Source organism: Jaculus jaculus, chromosome 3, assembly GCF_020740685.1.
Source record: "Jaculus jaculus isolate mJacJac1 chromosome 3, mJacJac1.mat.Y.cur, whole genome shotgun sequence".
In the NCBI taxonomy this organism is placed as follows: Eukaryota; Metazoa; Chordata; class Mammalia; order Rodentia; family Dipodidae; genus Jaculus; species Jaculus jaculus.
In genome coordinates, this window is record NC_059104.1 from 72,163,262 (window position 1) to 72,186,015 (window position 22,754).

At 41.9% G+C, this 22,754-nt stretch overlaps 1 protein-coding gene across 1 annotated transcript in view; it reads left to right on the plus strand.

Moving 5' to 3' along the window:
* The first annotated feature begins 221 nt into the window (after nucleotides 1-221).
* The window catches only part of Mphosph8 (M-phase phosphoprotein 8), a 113,129-nt gene continuing 90,596 nt past the window's right edge, over nucleotides 222-22,754 (plus strand). Inside the window, exons 1-5 of the mRNA XM_045145517.1 lie at nucleotides 222-521; nucleotides 12,102-12,257; nucleotides 17,332-18,180; nucleotides 21,471-21,570; nucleotides 22,339-22,593. Of these exons, the coding sequence (XP_045001452.1) occupies nucleotides 309-521; nucleotides 12,102-12,257; nucleotides 17,332-18,180; nucleotides 21,471-21,570; nucleotides 22,339-22,593 (1,573 nt within the window). The 5' untranslated portion in view covers nucleotides 222-308. The remainder of the gene's footprint in view (nucleotides 522-12,101; nucleotides 12,258-17,331; nucleotides 18,181-21,470; nucleotides 21,571-22,338; nucleotides 22,594-22,754) is intronic.

Here is a 22,754-nt window from a genome sequence, read left to right on the forward strand (position 1 = left end):
TCCGAGACTCGCCTCACGGCAGCTCCTCCCATTTCCCCACCCCTCGGGCGACTCCTTCCGCTCCGTCCCAGAAGCGTCCTTCCGCCAAGGGCGAACCCCTTCGCGGCCCGCCCATCCACTTCCCGTAGGCTCGTCAGGGCTTTGGCCCGCCTGCCTTTATCTGATTGGTCTGTATCTGTGTCACTCCAGAGCGCCCAGGCCGCAGTTGGCTGGTTTTCCTCACAGCGCAGTGGGGCCGAGCTGGGCGGGAGGAGCGGTCTGAGAGTGCCTTGCCGTTGTTTTCCCCAGCGGTTCTTCCCGAGCTCGTGATGGCGGCCGTGGCTCCAGTACCGGTTGAGGAGCAAGCTAGTGTGACCGTGTCAGGTGCCGACAGCAGTGGCGAGTTGCCCAACGCCGAAGGCGAAGTTGGAGTGGCAGAAGAGAAGGACGCAGCCATGAAAGCGGAGGCCCCTGGGGACAGCGAGGAGGACGGGGAGGACGTGTTCGAGGTGGAGAAGATCCTGGACATGAAGAACGAGGGGGTACGTAGGGCAGCGCAGTGCCTGCTGCGAGGGCCAGGGCGGACCCCGTGGGAGGACCGAGGGTCCCCACGTCTGCGGACGCCCAGCAGTTAGCTAGGGAGGACCGTTCACGAGCCGGTGCAGTCGGGCGCTCAGCGGTGACATCGCGAGTGGACTTCAGTGGCCGCCTCTGGGAGGATGCGTAGGGAAGTTTTGATCGTTAATTCGGGAGAAGAGATGAAGCAGTTTGGAATGTGGTGTTGAGCGTCGTAGAATGCGAGACAACTAACTGGTGGGAGGCTCCGGTGGTCCTCATCACTTGGATACAGTTTTGAGTTACAGCCCTCCTAGAAAAGGACTGGTAGGTAGTAACTCGTCATAGTCCATAACTAGAATTAGTTTCCTAGTTTAAAAGTCAAGTTTTCATTCGTCCTCAGAATAAAATACTAATCTCCCTAAGAGAGTGTGATGGCAAGGTTTCTTTTAATTTAATTAAATTAATTAATTTATTTACTTGAGGTAGAGAGTGAGAGAGAAAATTGGCGCGTCAGGGCTTCCAGGTACTGCAAACTCCTGATGCTTGCGTCCCCTTGTGCATCTGGCTTACGTGGGTCCTGGGGAATGGAACCGGGGTCCTTTGACTTTGCAGGCAAACCTTAACCGCTAAGCCATCTCTCCAGCCCGGATGGCAAAAGGTTTCTAAAACCTGAAAAGAATTATCTGTCCTCCATGTGCTTCGTACGACAGAAACCCTACAGTAAATTAAGAAACTCAGCACACTCTTCAGGCGCTTAGTTTTCCCCCAGCAACCACTCCAAGCCGCCACTCATACTCCTCCTTTCCGAGGGAGGTCCTATCAGTCTTTGCAAAGCCGTGGGGTCCGTTAGTCTGTGAAGCCTTTTTAAACATTTTTATTAATTAGAGAATGGGCACGCCAGGGCGTCTAGCCACTGCAAACAACTCCAGACGCATGCGCGACCTTGCGCATTGTGCAGCTAGTTGACATGGGTCCTGGGGAATCGAACCTGGGTCCTTAGGTTTTGCAGGCAAGTGCCTTCACCGCTAAACCATCTCTCTTTTTTTAAAAAGAGAAAAATTTTATTCTTTATTTATTTGAGGGAAAGAGAATGGGCGCTACAGGGCATCCAGGCACTGCTAATGAACCCCCAGACTCATGCTGCACCTTGTGCATATGTCTTATATGGGTCCTGGGGAATCGAGCCTGGATCCCTTGGCTTTGCAGGCAAGCACTTTAATCGCTAAGCCATCTTGCCAGCCCACCATCTCTCTTTTAAACAACAACAAAAAAACCTGATCCCTATCCAGCAAGGTGCTTTTTCATCTCTGTCCTTGTTATTTGTGGAGACCTCTATTTATTTAAGGTTATTATCTTTATGAATTAAGACTCTTAATTTGTCTTGGCTTCTTTAATCTATAACATATGATTTTGTTAGTCTTTTAAAAATATTTATCTAGGGCTAGAGAGATGGCTTAGCAGTTAAGGCACTTGCCTGCAAAGCCAAAGGAAACCAGGTTCGATTCCTCAGGACCTACTTAATCCAGATGCACAAGGTGGCAAATGCGTCTGGAGTTTGTTTGCAGTGGCTGGATGCCCTGGTGTATCCGGGCATTCTCTCTTTTTCTCCCCTCCCTTCTCCCTTTCTCTGCCTGTTTCTCTCTCAAATAAATAAAAATAAAATATTTAAAAAATTTATTTATTTGAGACATCTCCAGACCCTAGACTACTACACGAGTAAATGAATTGGGTGAAGAGGTAAGCATGGGCAGTAGATAAGTTCTCACAGAATTTTCTCTCTGTTAAATTTATTTTCTGTTATTTGCTAGTTTTTATATGCTAAATTGTGTTAACTTTTTTGTCTATACATGCTATAAACTTAAAAAATTATTTATTTGCAAAGAGTGAGAGAGAATGGATCGACATAACCAGGGCCTGTAGCTGCTGCAAATGAACTCCAGATGCATGTGCCAATTTGTGCATCTGGCTTTACTTGGGTATTACAGAATCAAACCTGGGTTGTTAGGCTTTGCAGACTAGTGCCTTAACTGTGAGCCATTTCTCCAGCCCTCTCAAATATATTGTAACTATCTTGAGATGAGAAGGTAAGCCATTTTCTATGTATTTATATCACTTGGTAGGCATATAGCTAGGGAGATAATGTTTTTGTTGTTGTCCTTTGCTTTTCAAGGTAGGGTCTCACTCTAGTCCAGGCTGGCCTTGAATTTACTCTGTAGTCTCAGGGTGGCCTTGAGCTCACAGGGATCATCCTCCTACCTCTGCTTCCAAGTGCTGGGATTAAAGGTGTGAGCCACCATGCCCAGCTGGGAGGTATTGTTAATTTGCGCATTCACACATATACTTAATTTAGATGGTGTCATGTATTGTAGACATTTTACCTAAAGCCTTGTGTTTAAAGTGGGTGAAACTAAGAAGTTATAGATGTTGATGTTAAGAGGTAAAAGAGACTTAGAATTTAGTGATATAAAGTTGAGTTAAAATTTATTTCTCAAGACTGGATTTTTAGATGTTTTGAGAATGAGTGATGTATAAGACTCGAAGTATTAGTTTAACAAACCAGGACTAGGGTAGTTTTTAATCCAGTAACTGAGCAGTCCTGTTGATTAGGCAACTCGCTGTTAACAAACTTACAGGTTCTAATAGTGATGCATTAGCTTTCCTTATAAATCTAGGTATTTAAATTTAATCAGAGGGCTGGAGAGATGACTCTGGCTAAAGGTACTTGATTGCAAAGCTTGATGGCCTGGCTTCTATTTCCAAGTACCCACATAAAGCCTGATACACAAAGTGGTGCATGCATCTGGAGTTTGTAGTGGCGAGAGGCCCTTTCATATCCATCTTCTCTTCTCTCCCCCTCCTCTCTCCTTGCAAATAAGTAAAGAAAAATATAAAAATTTTAAAAATTCAGACACACGAGAATTGACTTGGTTATTAAAAAATTTTAATTGACAGTTTACAGACAATAAACCATGATAATTTCCTCCCCTCCCCCACTTTCCTCTTCAGAAATACATACTCCATTATATATTCCCTCCCTCTTTCCATTAGTCAGTCAGCCTCTCTCTCTTTTTCCCAAGGTAGGGTCTCACTCTAGCCCAGGCTGACCTCAAACTCAAAGCAGTCCTACCTCTGCCTCCCAAGTGCTGGGATTAAATGCATGTGCTACCACACCTGGCTTTCCCTGTGCTGTTTTGATGTCATCTTTTCCCCCCTTCCTATTATGCAGGTCTTGTGTAGGTAGCATCAGCCACTGTGAAGTCATGAGTGCCATAGCCATTTTATGTCTGGAAGACAGTATTCCAAAGCCCCTTCCTTTACCTCTTGTATTCTTTCTGTTGCCTCTTCCACAATGGTTTTGGACTTTTCTTAAAAATTCCATCATGCTCATAATCCCAACACTTATGGAAGTGGAGGTAGATAGATCAGGAGTTCAAGGCAAATCTGGGCTCTATGAAACCCTGTCACAAACAAACAGAATACCTTCCAAGTCACAAAAACTGGATGCATATGCTTCCTCACACTTCCCATTGTTCTGTGAATCACTGTTGCTGCCTTCCAGATTTAATTAGTCCCTGCCACTTTCACTCATTTGCCCAGCTTCTGTAGGAATTAGAGGCCTAGAGGAATAAAGTCTGTTCAGACTTGTCTAGCTGGCACAGAAGAGTCTTGGACAAGTGCCCCAGGAAGCGGGGAGTTGAACAAGGACCCAAGGGGAAGTTAACCTGAATTGGAGAAAGCAAACAGGCACAAGAAGGAGACCAAGCTAGGTATTTGTCAAGGTCTCGAAATTTATTTTTACACATAGGTTTATATAGGGTTGTAGGGGGAAGGAATCATATTCAGGCCAGAGATCACAGGGTTACTGGCTAAATGCAATTTCTTTGTTTCTTCATCAATTACCAGCAGCACCAGGAGAGGCTATCACCCAGGCGTAACAGCTTCTTTTCTGGTAAATAGATCATTAGGTGAGGAAATAGAAACTTAACTTGCTATATGGTGGTTTCTGTCAACATGGCTGAGGTTTGGTTCATAGCTCCCAACATCTCCTCCCTTCTTTTATACAAAAAGAGGGGAAGGCCTGCTTTGCAGCGGTGGGCATTAACCAACTGGGGGAGTAGGGGCCCAACTCCTCCCGTGGGATGTCTTTTTCCCACAATCTTTGGCCCTTGGTACCTTTTGGGGAGGGGAGGCAGGGCCTATGTGGCCAGTGAGTGAGGCACGGCCTTAGTGATAATAGTTATGGTACCAACCTCCATGTAAGTCAGGTTTTTCTCTCAGGGAATTCAGAAGCGGTCAGAAAGGAACCTTCCTTTGCGGTGCTTTGCCTCGCACCCATGTTGGTGTCCATATTGCACTCATTTTATTGTGAGCCGATATGTAGAGGTCTGAATCCTATGTAGCTTCCTTGGGAGGGGTAGCTATTTGGCCATGACAGGTAGACTGCAGCAATACCAGAGGTGTAGAGGACAGCAGTATAATAAATGAGTACAGAATGTATACAGTATAGTAAATGAGTACAGAATGAAGATCAAGGGAGAGTGACAGCTGTAGGTGGTAGGTCTTTAGTGGCAACGCCTCAATCTGCCAGCTCCAGTCTGTGATAATGAACGTGCAAAGGCTGCATCTTAATGGCATCAATCTGTTGATGTATAAAAGTCATGATTTTATTTATAATAATAGGTCTGATTGTGAGTAGAGGATTAAAATAAGTAGAGGTCCTAGTACCGATGGCAACCAGGAGAAGGAGGAGGAATTGGCCCAAAATTGAGAGTAGGAGGGACCATATCGAGAATGCAACTCGACTAAGTTTTTGTAAATTTTTTATGTTTCCCTCAAAGATTTTGGATTCATTGACATAGAAACAGCACTCCTCTTGCAGAGTCATACATGTTCCTCCTTTTTCTGTTGTAAGGAGGTTGAGAGTACATTGATTTTGTAGGGTGACCTTGGCTAGGGAGGTGATCTGTCTCTGTCTCTGGAGGGATTTAAGAATCAATCATCTGTTATAGTTTTTTAGAAAATTTGCTGGCAGAATACAAGGAGTGCCCCAATGCTCCGCCTGCCACCCCTGCAGAAATAATTGATGTGGTCAGGCTTACACCTACCACTAGTGGAAGGAAGGCTACTCTCTTATGAGCGGTGTGGAAGAGCCAGGCAAATTCATCGGGGTTATACATGGTGAGTTGGGGGACCACAGCTACCAGAATACAGGGTTTCGGGGTAGTGCTATTAATGTGAGTAAACAGGGTTTCATTGTACCAGAAATAAATCAGTGGGGGTGTATAAGTTCCGTAGTTACAGAGGTGTTTTGTGTTTAAGTTAAGTCAGTAGGTAGTGATTTGTTAGTAAGGAAGCAGCGCAACGTGAAAATGTTATTTAGATGGTGTAAGAGTAGCGGGACTGGGGAGACAGGAGGAGTGGCCTTATAGTGAGATTGGTTAAAGGAAAGGCTGAAGGTAGAGGAGGCATTTAGGGGAGTTGCAGCAAGGATTGGACGTGAAAGGGAGGCACAAAGCAAGCAAGAAGAGGCATTAAGTAGATTAACAGCATATTGAAGATATATTGGCCAAGAGTCCCATTTTACCTTGTTATGATTTTGGAGGGCAGAGTGGAGGTTTTGTTCATTTTCTAAAATTATTTGATTTACTTGATCCTTGGAGTCTGCAGGGACTAATTGTCTGGAGATACATACATACATACATATATATATATTTCCCGTAGCATAGGAGGACCAGCCGTCATTATAGTTTGCCTGTGACTCCCTTTTCCCAGCGCTCATGCCAAGGGTCAGAGATAACGAGGATGAACTCTTTTCCTTGGAGGCAGAGAATACCATTTTTACCATAGACTTTATGTATTCTTGCAGCTCTAATATCTACAACCTCCATAGGTGGATTCATAATCTAAACAACTGTCCTTATTGTCATAAGAAAAGCAGGTGTAGGGACTATATGTAGCAGTAATTGTTTTGGGAGTGATTTTAAAGGTGAGGGCTGACTGGCATCCTGTAAGAGGGCAGAGTCTGGACATCTCTCAGTATAATCAGCCTGCCACAGGAGAAAGTCCCCTCGTGTCAGGACGGCCTTTGCTAGCATTTTCCAATCATTTACTGAAAGCCAATTATCACTAAGGGCCTCTAGTAGGATCATGGTAAAGGAAGCAGTAGGTCCATAAGAGGAAACAGCACTTTTTAATTCCTTGATATATTTAAATTTTAAATGGTGATACTGCTGGGGCTGAAGAATAATACTTTTGTTCCTGCCTGGCTCGCTATCATCATCTGAATCAGTGGATTGTTTAGACTGCTTATCTCCTTCAGAGTCTTCCTCCCCTGAATCTTTTTCTGCCCCGCTCGACCTGAGTCGTCAACGGGTTTAAAGAATTTGTTCCTGCTTTCACTTGGGCGTGTGTTACTGGAAATGCATGAACAGTCTTGGGTTGTTTGATTTTAGTTTTGATGTGTTGTTTGGGGGCAGGAGAGGGAAAACGGATTTCTAAGTCTAAATCATGGAGTTGTTTAAGCAAGGTGGCCTTTTCTTTTTTAACTGTAAGAAGAGTTTTTAGTGATTGGGTTTCTGGGGAAAGTTGGCGGGTTGCCTGTCAAGTGACTGCTTCTAAATCACAATCAAGTGTTACAGGGGCACAGAAGTGATGTGACTTAGGCATGTGAAGATAAGGTGGAGGGTCTGCTTTGGGGGCTGTGGGAGGTGGCCAGTCAGGGTTGTGATACCTGGCAGCCTCACCCTGTAGCTCTGATTACTCATCTAGGGAAAGAGGGGTATTGGGGGAGGGGTAACTGCAGATTTGGAGAGAATATGGATTTAAGAGCAGGTGGGTCATCCTCAGGCATAGGAATAATGGCAGAGGGGCACTGCGAAGGGGGATCATTTCTCTTGCCTCGCACCTTTGCCTGGGAGCTGGCGCCATGGTGCCTGCCTGGAGGGAGACTTGGGGGAGGGAGCTGCTGCAGCAGTAGTAGTAGCAGTGGGGATCCTGATGGCTGGAAGTTAGTTCATGAATGGGAGGGGTTTGGTTAGGTTTAAGGTTATTTTTAAGAAAGAATTCTCCATCCCTAACAACTTTTGAAACGTCCGGTTGGCACTGGTGAACCTGAAGTACATCGTTTATTAAGTTCCAATAGGAGAAGATCTGAACCGGGACCTTTTCAGGGCCAAAAGTCCTGTAGTAATCTTTTAAACAATCTCCCACTCTCCCCCATCTTTTTTCATCAGTGGTACCTTCCCAGGGAAACCATGGACATAAATCGTCTTAAGAAGAGGAAAAAGCGAACAAGATCTTTTTTCTTAACTTTTGCTCCATGAGTTTTGAGGGAGTCCTTAATTCCCTGGATGAAAAGTTCCTGTTTACTTAGTTTCATTGATAGTAGGAGAGGCTAGATAGGAGGTCTTTGCCAATGCCCGAAAGGGCTGTTGGGACTCGCGCAGGGAGCTAGGGGCCTTTAGCCAGTGCCAGAGGGTAGTCCTGGCCAAGAGACTTCAGTTGCCCTGTCGCTATGTTGTAATTCCATGCAATGGCACCAACCAAAAGTAAAAGAAGGAAAAGAAATTTACAAAAAGCAACAAAGAAATCCTGCAATTCTTTTGTCTTGCAAATCTGACTAAATAGTCTTTATTTAAATAGTTTGCCTTAGAATTCCTCACTTGTCTTACCTTAGTGGATCTGTATCACAGGCAGGCTTTCTGTGGTGATCACAGTGCAGGTCTGTATTACAGGTGCAGACTGCCTGCAGTGACCTCTTATCTTCACTTACCCCCGCCCCCCCCCAAGGGGTGGCGATCCAATGGCAGGGACGGCTGTCCACTAGAGCAATGTTTAGGTTTTGTCTTCATACCTCAAGCCCCACATTCAGCACCACTTCCTAGGCCAGTGGGGAGTTGAACAAGGACCCGAGGGGAAGTTAACCTGAATGGGAGAAAGCAAACAGACACAAGAAGACCAAGTTAGGTATTTGTCAAGGTCTCGAAATTTATTTTTACACATAGGTTTATATAGGGTTGTAGGGGGAAGGAGTCATATTCAGGCCAGAGATCACAGGGTTACTGGCTAAATGCAATTTCTTTGTTTCTTCGTCAATTACCGGCAGCACCAGGAGAGGCTATCACCCAGGCGTAATGGCTTCTTCATTTCTGGTAAATAGATCATTAGGTGAGGAAATAGAAACTTAACTTGCTATATGGCGGTTTCTGTCAACATGGCCGAGGTTTGGTTCATAGCTCCCAACAGACAAGGGGAAGCTAAGAGAGTAAAGTGATGTCAGAGCTGAGCGTGGTTCACACCTTTATTTCCAACACTTGGAGGCTGACTAAGAGGATTGCTGTGAGTTTGAGGCCACTCTGAGATTTCATAGTGAATTCCATGTCAGGCTGGGCTAAAGTGAGACCTTACCTCGAAAAACCAAAACATAAATAAGTAAACTGACATTAGAGCATTTGAAAGGCTTGATAAGGGTCTGTTTTATGAATAAGCTGGTTTATTTTCCTTCCATTCATTATACCTTTTTTTTTTTACCCCCCCCCCCTTCGTGCTAGGCTCTCACTATAGCCTAGGCTGACCTTGAGTTCACTATGTAGTGTCAAGCCTTGAACTCAGGCAGTCCTCCTACCTCTGCTTCCCAAGTGCTGGGATTACAGGTGTGCGCCACCATGCCCGGCTTCATTTATTACACTCTTACATGTCTTATCCTTTCTAATGAAAATTTGAAATCTAAAACAGCACCTAAAATGTACAGACTATAATTGAACCCGGAAATATCTGGTGGTTGGTTGTTTTGTTTGTTTTTTTTTTTTTTCTCCCATGAAAATGGTCCTAGAAGAGAATGCTGACTTAAGGGTTGGTAGTGACATAGAATTTATACATTATATTCTTTCTTCTAGCTTATTGCAGTGTGTACTTTTACATTTTCAGAAACATTGATTTTTACAGATAGCATGCTTTGGCTGCAGTTTTGAATGCAAGTATTTTTTTTTTTTTCTACCTTTGAGGCAGGGTCTCATGTAGCTTAGGCTAACCTGGAACTCTCTATGTAGGTAAGGAGGATCTTAAACTTTCAATCCACCTGCTTGCACCTTCCTGTAATTCTTGGGCTTTTAAAAATATTTATTTATTTTTTATGGGGGGGCTAAGGAGGGTGAATATGTGTGTTTGGACCTCCTGCCACTGCAAATGAACCCCAGATACATGTGCCACTTTGTGCATCTGGCTTTTTATGTGGGTACTGGGGAATCAAACCTGGACCATGAGGCTTTGCAAGTAGTACCTTTAACCACCGAGCCATTTCTCCAGCCCCTTTTTAATGTGTGTGTGAGAGAGAATTGGTGTGCCAGAGCCTCTAGCCACTGCAGTTGAACTCCAGATGTGTGCACCACCTTTTGTGCATGCGCTATCTTGTGCATCTGGCTTATGTGGGATCTGGGTGTTAAACATGGGTCCTTATACTTCTCAGGCAAGTGCCTTGACCACCAATCCATTTCTCTAGCCCCTCACCTTTAAAAAAAATTTTTTTTAATCTTTGTTTGAGGTTGATGGATACCATAGGTTCACAGGACTTCTTGCAATTGCAAATGAACTTCAGATGTGTACACCCATCACTTTGTGCATCTAGCTTAATGTGGATACTGGGGAAATTGAACCTGGGCTGGCAGGCTTTGCAAGCAAACACCTTTAACTGCTCAGCCACCTCCTCAACCCTGTTTTCTTTTTATTTCTCTTAGATAGGGTCTCATTAAATTCCTAGGCAAGGCCTTGAACTCATTGAGTAGCCTAGTCAGGTCTTAAACTTGAAATCTTCCAGCCTCTGCCTCCCAGGTAGATTTATTTATTTGTGATGCTGGAGATTGAACCTAGGCCCTGTGCATATTAAGCAAGTGCTGTATCACTGAACCTTTTATCGAGCACACTGAATGCACTCATCAATGAGCATGTCTCATAGTACGTTGTGCACACTTGTGTCTCATAGGAGTAGCATTACTTGGTGTGGTGGTTTGGGTGTATGTCCCCTATAGACTCAGGTGTTTTATAAAAATATTTATTTATTTTGAGAAAGACAATGAGAATGGGTGTACTAGGGCCTCTAGCCGTTGCAAATGAACTCCAGATGCATGTGCTACCATGTGCATATGGCTTATGTAGGTGCTGGGGAGTTGAGCTTGGGTTCTTAGGCTTTGTAGGCAAGCACCTTAACTGCTGAGCTGTTTCTCCAGCCTGACTTAAGTGTTTTATTAAAGTTTATAACTTGGATCTCCAGTTGCCTTGATGGAGAAGGTGTCACCAGGGAGGAGGGTGGCGGGGGCCTGGGGGGAGATGCTGGAGTCCAGCCCTAAGGTGTGTTTGGCTGCAGACCTGATTTCCAGCTCAAAGGTATGCAGAGAAATTAGTCTTGCCTGGGCCCCTTCTGCTTGCTGCCCATTTTCAGTTGCTGGTTTTTGTTTTCATGGACTATTTAGTTGTTTTTCTCTGCTTGGGTATATGGAAGCAGCGTCTCTTGCCATTGATGAACCTCCCCCTTACCCCCGACCCCCCGAATCTGTTTGAGGTTCAATTCCCCAGGTCCCACATTAGCCAGATGCACAAAGGGGCACACGTGTCTGAAGTTCATTTGCAGTGGCTGGAGGCTCTGGCATGCTCATATTTTCTCTCTCTCTGCCTCTTCTGTTGCTCTCAAATAAATAAACAAAAAAACTTAAAGAAAATAATTGAAATAATCTTTGGTTAACAAATGGAAAGTTTTTGTTTATATTATGTGATATTCTTCAGCCACTAACATCATTGGGGGACTTATTATTATTTTTTTTTATGTAGTCTCTGGATGGACTCCAACTCATAGCAATCCTCCTACCTCTGCCTCCTGAGTGCTGGGATTAAAGGTGTGTGCCACCATGCCTGACTGGGATTTAACTTTTTTGTTTCTTTGTTTTTTTTCTCTGTTTTTCAACATCATACATTGTTTTATATAATAAAAAGATGTAGTCTTGGTTTAAAAAGAAAGATTAGTGGGACTGATTTTTCAAAGTTTAGAAATACCACTTGTTTGTTTGGTTAGTTGCAAGCAAACAGAGAGAATGGGCAAATCAGTTCCTGTAGTCACTGCAAATGTATGTATGTACCACCCCGGTGCATCAGACTCGATATGTGGGTACTCTCCAGCCCTAGAAAGATTTTGTTATGGAAAAAAGTTCCTATGTATTTTCTTAAGCCACTGGTCTCCACAGATGACTGTGCATACTTTGTAATGTAATAGTTTCATTTGGATGCAGGTTTTTTAATTATTGTTATTTTAATTTTTATTTATTTCAGAGAGAACAAGAGAGTAAATAGGCATGCCAGGGCCTTTAGCCACTGTAATTCCAAATGCATGTGCCACCTTGTACATCTGGTTTATATGGGTCCTGGGGAATTGAATCTGGGTCCTTTGGCTTCTCAGGCAAACACCTGAACCACTAAGGCATCTCTCCAAACTTGGATGCAGTTTTAAAGTTATATTCTCAGCAGTTGTATGCTTTTAAAAACTTAATCGTTAATATTTCTTTTAAAAATTTATATCACAGGGTAAGATCCTCTATAAAGTTCGATGGAAAGGATATACATCAGATGATGATACCTGGGAGCCTGAGATTCATCTGGAAGACTGTAAAGAAGTTCTTCTTGAATTTAGGAAGAAAGTTGCAGAGAACAAAGCTAAAGCAATCAAGAAAGATATTCACGTATGTTTTATCTTACACTTTTTTGGTTTGACATACATAATCTTACTTATAAATTATAATTTTATTGATAGAAAATATATGTAGCAAACAGTTTATTAAAAATAAAATATACAGTATTTCTTGTGTGCTTGTTTTTGGATTTTCAAGGTAGGGTCTCACTCTAGCCCATGCTGACTTGGAATTCACTGTGTAGTCTCAGGCTGGCCTTAAACTCACAGTGATCTCTGTCTGCCCCATGAGTGCTGGGATTAAAGGTGAGTGTCACAACACCAGGCAATATACAGTATTTCTTAGTGTGAATTCCATATGGCTGATTTTTTTTTCCCTGACATTGCTTCAAGTGATTTTTGCTAAGTTTGTTCGTTAGTTCATTCATTCCTTCTTTTAAAATATTTTTTTCTGAGAGAGAGAAGTAGACAGAGAGAGACAGGGTGAGTATGGTTGTACCAGGGCCTCATGCTACTAAAAATGGACTCTAGACACATGCACCACTTTGTGCATTTGTCATTACATGGTTACTGGGGAATTGAACCTGGGCCTTCAGATTTTGCAAGCAAGTGCCTTTACCACTACACCACCACTCCAGCACCTTCTCTGTTTCTAATCTGGGATTATATTTGAGAAACAAGTAGAATTTGTATGTTCTATTTAGATAACACTATTATAAAATACCTGGCACAATTAACTTTCAAAGAGAAGAGTTTTTATTTTGGCTCATGGTTCTGAAGGTTTCTGTCCAAAGTCTGGCAATGCATTGCTTTACCTCTATGTATGTTTCTGGTGGGATGCTGGATGGCGATGGCATATGGTAATGCAAACTGCTTTTCTGCAGGAAGGAGGGAAGAAACTAGGTTCTCTTTGAAGTCATGCTCCCAGTGACCAAAGGATTTTCCTCTAAGCTACACCTCTTAAAGATTCTACAAACCTCCTAGTAGTGTTTTCCAAGGTGTTCAAGCCTTTAACATATGGGGCTTTGAGGATATTCAGTATCCAAACTGTAGCTGACTTGAGTGTGTGTTTGTAATCCCAGCATCTTAGAGGATAAAGCAAGAGGATTGCTGAGAGTTTAGAACCAACTAGGTTTTGATGAGAGATGTCTCAAAAACAGAAAGGAAAGAAAGAGAGGGGGAAAAAAAAGTAAGCTGGAAGGTCTGTAGAGCACTAGCATATGCAAGGGCTGTGGGGTAAACATAAGAATGAATGAATACATTTGTACATTGTAGTTGTTTATGAATAATCTTTTGTATTTTTGCAGACTGTTGACATAATTTTTGTTTTTATTTGTTGTAGTTTACAGTATTATAACAGATACTTTCATATTTAATCTGCTATCAATGTCATGATTTAACTTTGATAATCTGTTCATTGCTTTTTTAATTTTAAATACTTTTATGACAGTTTTTATACATGTACATAATTTAGTTTGGTCACAATCTCCTCCCATTCCTTTCTTTTGTCTCCCAACCCTCCTGTGGAGTGGGCCTCCAGTGCAATTAGAGAACAGTTGGATTCCCCTATAGCAGACATGCCACTATTATACCCATTGGCTCATTTGGCCTGGCTAGCCCAGTTTAAGGGTTGAAGTAGTCACTGTTGTTTATCTCCACTGATGATTTCTCTCTCTACCATAGAGCTGCATGCAATCTAGCTTTTTCCAGCTTTGTCTGCTGGTCTGTAGGGAGGAGGTTTTCAGCTCAGGTCTAGCAAGATTTCTCAGTGACCTTGCAGCCCAGGCATGTGGAGTCTTCAGCAACAGGGTCTTATGTCCCTAAATGCTTTCCACTACCTCTTCTACAGTCTTCGTTGCTTCCCCCCCCCCCCTCTCTCTCTCTCTCTCTCTCTCTCTCTCTGTGTGTGTGTGTGTGTGTGTTTGTACAGATGTGCATGCATGTGAAGGCCAGAGGAAGAAGTCAGGTTTCCTCTATTACTGTTCAGCTTAATTTCCCTGAGACAGACACTCAATGAACCTGGAGCTTCTTGTTTTTTGTTTAGACTTGTTTACAGGGAGCCCCAGTGATCTCCCTGACTGTCCCTTTAGCACTGGGGTTACAGGCATGCCTAGCTTTATACAGGTTGCCTGGGGATTGGATACAAGTGCTCTTACCAGCTGAGCCTTATCCCTAGCCTTGTTTGTTACTTTCAAGGCAAACTCTCACTATATATTCCTGGCTAGCCTGGAACTCAGTATGTGGGCCAGACTGGTCTTGAACTAAACCTCTTGGCTCTGCCTTGGTGTTTCAGCACACCTGACAAAATTAATGTGTGTTTTGAGATAAGATATCATGTAACCTAGGCTGGCCTCACTCCCTGTGTTCCTCCTGATTCTACCTCTTGAAAGCTTAAGTACTGGGATTACAGGTGTGTGCCACCCCACCCAGTTGTTGCAGTGCTGAAGATCAAATCCAAGGCTTTGTGCGTGCAGGCAAGAACTCTACCACCATCTCCAGCTCTGTTAACAATTCTTTTTTTTTTTTTTTTTTCAAGTTAAGTTCTTACTCTAACACAGGCTGTCCTGGAATTCACTCTGTTCTCAGGCTGGCCTCAAACTTACAGTGATCCTCCTACCTCTGCCTCCCAAGTGCTGGGATTAAAGCCGTGCACCACCATGCCCAGCCTGTTAACAATTCTTAATTCACTTTGTGTGTGCTGTACTCATTGTACTGCTGAACTAAAACTCTAGCTCCATGTCGTTTGTGTGCATTTGATTTTGCTGGCATGGTTCCCCACCACCACCACTACCCTCTCCCATGTGTGTGCGTGTGTGCGTGCGTGTTTGGAGTGACTCGGGGAGAATTAAAAGATTAAGACAAGCCAGGCGTGATGGTTGCACACCTTTAATCTCAGCACTTGGGAGGCAGAAGTGGGAGAATCGCCATGAGTTCAAGGCTTCCCTGAGGCTACAGAGTGAATTCCAGGTCGGCCTGAGCTAGAGTAAGACCCTACCTTAAAAATCAAAAAACAAAAAAACAGGTTAAGACAGTGCCACCATATTCCCTTGCCTTTTCAACCTTGGTGCCATTATAGGGAAAACTTTGTTCTCCCCTTGTTACCTATACTATTTTTCCTCCTTTCTATTCTTATATTATTTAGCATAAGAAAGTTTGGGAAAATGAGTCACAAAAATAGTTTGTTCAGTGTTTTGTATCTATATAAATACCTTACTCTTTTTTTAAAAAAATTTTGTGTATAGTATGGGTGTGGAGTGTCTATAGTGTATGCAGATACTAACCAGAGTAGAACTTTGGGTGTCATCCTCTATTGCATTTTCACTTTGTTTTTTCTTGGCATGGTCTTTAACTGAAACTAGAGCCTAGAGCTGCTGGGTTGTGTCAGTATTCTTGACCATTGAGCCTCAGCAATTCTGTCTCTGCCCTAGCACCCCTCAGAACTGGTGTTACAGGCATGCCTGACCATAGGTGGCTTCTTATGTGGGTAGTAGGGATATAATTCAAGTCCTCCTGCTTTTATGCCATCTGCTTTTAGCCACTGAGCCATCTCCCCAGTTCTAATACCTTATTCTTAAGTTTCTTTTTTAGAATAGGAAAATATATTTTCATAGCAATTATGACAGGTTATAATTACAATAGTATAAATCAGTTGATAAAAAGATTTTGTTTTGAGGTAAGGTCTCACTTTAACTCAGGCTGGCATGCCACCATGCCTGGCCCGAGATAGTAAGTTGTTTTCTTTTTTTTTAATATAGTATGCTTGTTCTAAACATAATTGAAATGTAATAGTAGGTTTAAGAATATTCTTGAGCCGGGCATGGTGGTGCATGCCTTTAGTCCCAGCATTTGGGAGGCAGAGGTAGGAGGATTGCTGTGAGTTTGAGGCTACCCTAGGACTACATAGTGAATTTCAGGTCAGCCTGGGCTAGAGTGAAACCCTACCTTGACCCCATCCCCCAAAAAAGAATAGCCGGGTGTGGTGGCACATGCCTTTAATCCCAGCACTCGGGAGGCAGAGGTAGGAGAATTGCTGTGAGTTTGAGGCCACCCTGAGACTACAGAGTGAATTCCAGGACAGCCTGAGCTAGAGTGAGACACTACCTCAAAGAAAAAAAAAAAAAGAATACTCTGATATCCAAAGTCTCTGGTTGTTTGTTTTTGTTTTTGAGACAGTAGGTAAGGCTTTGTACTGAAACTCCCCATGTAGCTGAGGATGACCTTGAACACTCCTCATCATCCAGACTCTTTCCCAAAGTGCTGAGATCACAGGTATATACCACCTTGTCCAACCTAAAATCCTAAGAAGTCTGTGTTATTGAAGTGCCAGCAAATGTTACTAACCCCTAACTCTTTGTGTTTCCTTGATTGCCAATCAAGAAAGTCTGTAGAAATTATTTTATTGGTAGTTTTGGAAATTGAAGTTTAAGTCAATTACAGCCTTCATATATTCTTTTTTTTACTTTTTTTTTTTTAATTTTTATTTATTTATTTGAGAGCAACAGACACAGAGAGAAAGACAGAGAGAGGGAGAGAGAGAGAATGGGCGCGCCAGGGCTTCCAGCCTCTGCAAACGAACTCCAGACGCGTGCGCCCCCTTGTGCATCTGGCTAACGTGGGACCTGGGGAACCGAGCCTCGAACCGGGGTCCTTAGGCTTCACAGGCAAGCACTTAACCGCTAAGCCATCTCTCCAGCCCATAGCCTTCATATATTCTTATCTCTTGCTTTAATTTGATACTTCCAAAGAACTGATATTCTTCCTCTTGTCTGCTTCATTTTGGTGTTTTAAGGTAGCATGTTGCTCTAGCCCAGGCTAATCTGGAAGTCCATCTGTAGTCTTAGGCTGACCTCATACTCACAGTAGTCCTCCTACTCCAGCCTCCCAAGTGCTGGAATAAAAGGCGTGCGCCACTACTCCCAGCCTTGTCTGCTTCTTTAAATTGATATTCACTCCTCCCAAGACCTGTTCGCTAAGTCAGAACTAAATAATACACAGATTCAGTTGAAGTGATTTTAAGAAGTTAAATCTTCTTTAAAAACATTTTTGTTAGGTTTCATTTAGTGTTGTTTTTCAAAAGCCTTAAAGTTATGTTAGTGAGTGTTTTAACCTTTTTTTGTATTATATAGAGATTATCTTTAAATAATGACATATTTGAGGCGAACTCTGATAGTGACCAGCAAAGTGAGATGCAAGAAGAGACTTCCCCAAGGAAGAAAAAGAAAAACTTAAAGCACAAGGAGGAGAAAAGCCCAAATGACCTGAAAAAGAAAAAAACAAAAACTGGGAGACTAAAAGAGAAGTCCAAACCTGAGCTAGAGGGCTCCTCTGAAAATTTAGTTTTTGACTTAAGGACAAAAAAAAGAATTTTGGAAGCCAAGGAAGAATTAAAGGACTCCAAAAAACCCAAAAAGGATGAAATAAAAGAAACAAAGGAATTAAAGAAAGCTAAGAAGGCTGAAATAAGAGATTTAAAATCTAAAATAAGAGAAGAACCCAAAGATAACCGAAAAACAAAAAAAGAGAAATGTCTTGACTATCAGCTAGAGTCTGAATCAGGCGTACCTAATGATTCCCCTTTTCAGGAAAATGACAATGAAGAGTTACACTCTGACAACAGAGAAGAGGATCAAAAAATAAGGCCTGCAAAAGATAAAGCAGAGCAAGATGTGGTGCGAGCAGGTATTTCTGAGAAGCAGCTAGATGGTCCTGTCAGTACCGAAGAGGTTTTTGATGCCAAAGCCAAGAGGAAGAAGAAGCTGAGGAAGTCTGAGGAACTGAAAGACATCAAGAAGCTAGAGAACATGAGCCCTTTCTCAGAAAGGAAGACTATACCTAAAAAGCAAAGAAATCAAGACAAAAGCAGAATTAATCTAGAGTTAAATACACTGCTACTACCTGCATCTGCCCAAACCCAGAAGAGTTCCAGGTTTTGCTGGGAGGAGAGAGGCATCAGATCCTCTGACTCAGCAGAGGAGGTAAGAGCAGTAGAGAAAACCAAACCTTTTATAGTACAGGAGTATATAAAGAATGAAAAAGGAAAGGGTCAAACTAAAACAAAGTCTTACTGAATATGGTGTGACTAAGTGGGGTCAGCTCAGATCTTCAAGGCTTTAAACCTGCAATTTGTCTTAGTTTCCTTTTTGACTGTGTGTTTTGGTGTATGATGTGTGTAAGGGCAGGTGTGTCATGCTGTGAAATCACAGAACAATTTTCTAGGGTCACCTTCATTTTTTTTTTGTTATTGTTGGTTTATTTGAGAAAGACAGACAAGGAGAGAAAGGCAGAGAGAGAGAGAATGGGCGCACCAGGGCCTCTAGCCACTCCAGATGCATGTGCCACCTTGTACACCTGGCTTACATGGGTACTGGACAATCAAGCCTGGACCTGGGGTCCTTAGGCTTCATAGGCAAGCACTTAACCCCTAAGCCATCTCTTCAACCCGGTCACCTTCATTTTTGAGGCAGGGTCTCTTGATGTTCATCTCTGTGTTTGTCACTCTAGATGGTCTGAGTTTTCCCCAAATTCCCCTGCCTCAGCCTTACTTCTTTTTGTAAGTGTTCTGGGACTACAGAAGCCTATTATGGCTTCTAGCTTTTTACATGGGGTCTTGTGAGACAAATCCTTTCTTTATCCACTGAGCCATTTCCCTAGCCTTCATCTTGTGTTTTGCTTTTCTTTTCTTTTTTCTTTTCTTTTTTTTTTTTTTTTAATGTGTGAGAGAGAATTAGTGTTCCAAGGCCTACAGCCATTGTAATCAAACTCCAGACACTGCATCACCTTGTGCTACTTTGTGTATCTGGCTTACGTGGGACCTAAACAGTTGAACATGGGTTCTTAGGCTTCACAAGCAAGCACCTTAACTGCTAAGCCATCTCTCTCCAGCCCTGGTTTTTGCTTTTTTTTTTGCTATGACTAGAAAATTGAGGGCTAATATGCCAACAAAAGCTAGAATTAGAGTTACTCAGGTGGTGTTTAGAATTATGACTATGGTTTACTGGTTTCATCAATATTTTTATTTTTATTTTATTTTATTTTTTTTTTGCTTTTTGAGGTAGAGACTTCCTCTAGCCCAGGCTGACCGGGAATTCACTATGTAGTCTCAGCATGGCCATCATGCCTGGATCATTTAATACTTTTAAAAAATGTTTTATTTTATTTGCAAGAGAAGCAGGCAGAAAGCATGGACTTGGTGCTGTTACAATCACACTCCAGATGTATGTGCCACTTGGTAAATCTTGCTTTATGTGGGTACTGACAAACATGAGCCAGCAGGCTTTGCAAGCAAGTGCCCTTTTCCAGCCCTCCTTGCATCATTTTTTCCCCCTTGAGTCAGAGTCTTACTCTAACCCAGGCTGACCTAGAATTTACTCTAGTCCCAGGCTGGCGGTGAACTCATGGAGATTCTCCTACCTCTGCCTCTGTCTCTTAAATGCTGGGATTAAAGTTGTGAGTTACCACATCTGGCACATTTTATAATTTTTTAATTTTTTAAAAATTATCTTTCTTACTTGAGAGAGAGAAAGAGGCAGGCAGAGAGAGAGAATCAATGGGCATGCCAGGGCCTTCAGCCACTGCAAATGAACTCCAGACACATGCCACTTTGTGCATATGGTTTACATGGGTCCTGGGGAATTGAACCTGGGTCCTTCGGCTTTGTAAGCAAGTGCCTTAAATGCTAAGCCATCTCTCCAGCCCATGTTTCATAATTTTTTAATGCAACTCCACTCAACAGCTTTTTTTGTTTATTGGTTTTATGTTTGAGACAGGGCCTTATGTAACTTAGGTTGGCCCAAAATTGCTTTATAACTGAGGGTGATCTTAAACTTTTGATCCTCTTGACTCTGCCTTCTGAATGTTGGGATTATAGGCACATGCCACCATACACTCCATCTGTGTGGTGCTGAAGATCAAACACAGATATTAGGCATGCTATTTAAGCATTTTAGAATCAAATGTTCTGACACAGTACAATCCAAAGATAGTATATTTTGATATTTACATGCTGGGGAGGGGAATAAACTCATTGCTTTCTGAAATTCAACCATTAGTGTTTTTTTTTCTCTTAAATATTTATTTATTCATTTGCAAGCACAGAGAGGGGGTCTCTAGCCACTGCAAATGAACTCCAGGTACATGTGCCACTTTGTGTATCTGGCTTTACATGGGTACTAGGGAATAGAACCTGGGTCCTTAAGCTTTTTAGGCAAATACCTTAACCTCTAGGCCATCTCTCCAGCTCCTATCCACTAATGTTTCCTTAAGGCAGAAAACTTGTGTGTGTCTGTGTGTGTTTTTGAGGTAGGGTCTCTAGCCTATGTTTACCTGGAATTCACTATGTAGTCTCAGGGTGGGTCTGAACCTTGCCCAGCTACATTTTTTGTTTTTATTAGAATATAATGTATAAAAGAACAGGGTTCATTATGACATTTTTAGGGAAGCGCCCTAACCACTGAACGATCGCTCCAGTCCTCATGACATTTTCATACGTGGGTATATGATGTACTTTGATTGTATTAATACATTTTATTTTATTTTATGTTTTGAGGCAGGGTCTCATAGTTCAGGTTGATCTTGAACTTCCTTTAAGAAGTGTATATATGGATGTCCACATTGTTGTGCCACTGCAAATGAACAACCAATGTTTGTGCCACTTTCTATGTCAGCCTTTATTTATGTAGGTGGCTGGGGAATTAAACCCTGGCCAATAGGCTATGCAAGCAAACTCTTTTAACCAGTAAGCCATCTCTTCATTCCGCTGACCTTGAACTTTTGATTTGCCTGCCTCCACTTCCCAAGCACTGAGATTATAGGTGTGTATCGCCATACCCAGTTTATAGAAGTTTTATTTTTGTTTGTTTGTTTGTTTATTTATTTATTTATTTATTTATTTATTGGGTTTTTGAGGTAGGGTCTCGCTCTCTAGTCCAGGCTGACTCGGAATTCACTGTGTAGTCTCAGAGTGGCCTTGAACTCACAGCAGTTCTCCTACCTCTACCTCCTGAGTGCTGGGATCAAGGGTGTGTGGCACCACACCAGGCTTCAAAGTTTTAATTTTAATAATAAAATTCCTCAAAGTGAGAACTGGTATTATATTTTGACTTCCGTATGTATAGGCTACATATAGCTGAAGGATACTCTTGAAGTATGCAACAGATTGAATGATGAAATATAGATAGATACTGACATAATCCTGTTTTGGTTTTCTAATATATAATATTAGCTGTTTATTTATTTTTATTTGGGTCTTGCATGCATTTTAATTTAGGAGAAAGAGACAAAAAAAAATGAAACCAAAGAAAAATATCAGAAAAGGCATGATTTGGAAAATGAAGAAAAAGATCAAAAAGAACCAAAGGGATTAAAATGTAAGTGTAAATACTACTATTTCACCATGTTTTTGTCATCTTTTTTTCAATTGTTTTGTTTTGTTTTTCTAGGTAGGGTTTCACTCTTGCTTAGGCTGACCTGGAATTCACTATGTAGTCTGAGGGTGGCCTTGTACTCACAGCGATCATCCTACCTCTGCCTTCCAAGTGTTGGGATTAAAGGCGTGCGACACTATGCCTGGCTATAGTGCATATGTAAATAGTTCAGTTTACTCTGAAGGTCATCTCTTCCCTACAATATCACAGAGTTAGAAAATTTTGTTCTCTATGAGGTTTAGGGTCTTATGCTACTTTTCTTTAAGGCAGTTTACCTTAGTTTACTATAAAGATTTAGTATCCCTTATCTAAAATGCTTGGGACCAAAAATATTTTGGGATTCATATATTTTCTTCATTTTGGAATGTACATAATGAGATTTTTTAAAAAGAATATCTTTATTTGAAGCATAGGGGTAGAGCAAGAACAAGGGAGCCAGGTCCCCTCACCACTACAAACGAACTCCAGATTGCCTGTACTACATTGCGCAACTCACTCTATGTAGATACTAGGGAATTGAACCTAGGCCATCAGGCTTTGCAAGCAAGCACCTTTAACCACTGTGCCATTTCCCCAGCCCAAGAAATAATCACACTTTATAATCAAGGCATTTATTAGGAAAATATCTGTTTAACCCTAATGCAAGTTTTCTTTTCATTGTAATCTAAATTGTAACTAATACTTAACCATCAATTTTAATTTTTGCACTAGCACTTAAGGAAATGAGAAATGCATTTGATAAACTTAAAAAAACTGCAGAAGAAAACAATGATGTTCTTGAGAATAATCGAAAAAGAGAAGAAATAGCATTCGATTGTAAAACCACAGATCAAAAAATCAAGGAAAACAAGTATTCACTTATAGAAAAGAAAAATACCAGAGATGAAACTGACACTTGGGCATACATTGCTGCAGAAGGTGATCAAGAGGTTTTGGATAGTGTATGTCAAACAGATGAGAGTTCAGGTAAGTTTCATTGGCATTGTTCATCATAATGATTTCAGAATGAAATGTATATTTTATTTACTTTTCTCTTACACTGTCAGGCTAATGTAGATTAGAAAATGACATGTTTTTTTTAAATTTTTATTAGCATTTTCCATGACTATAAAAAATATCCCATGTTA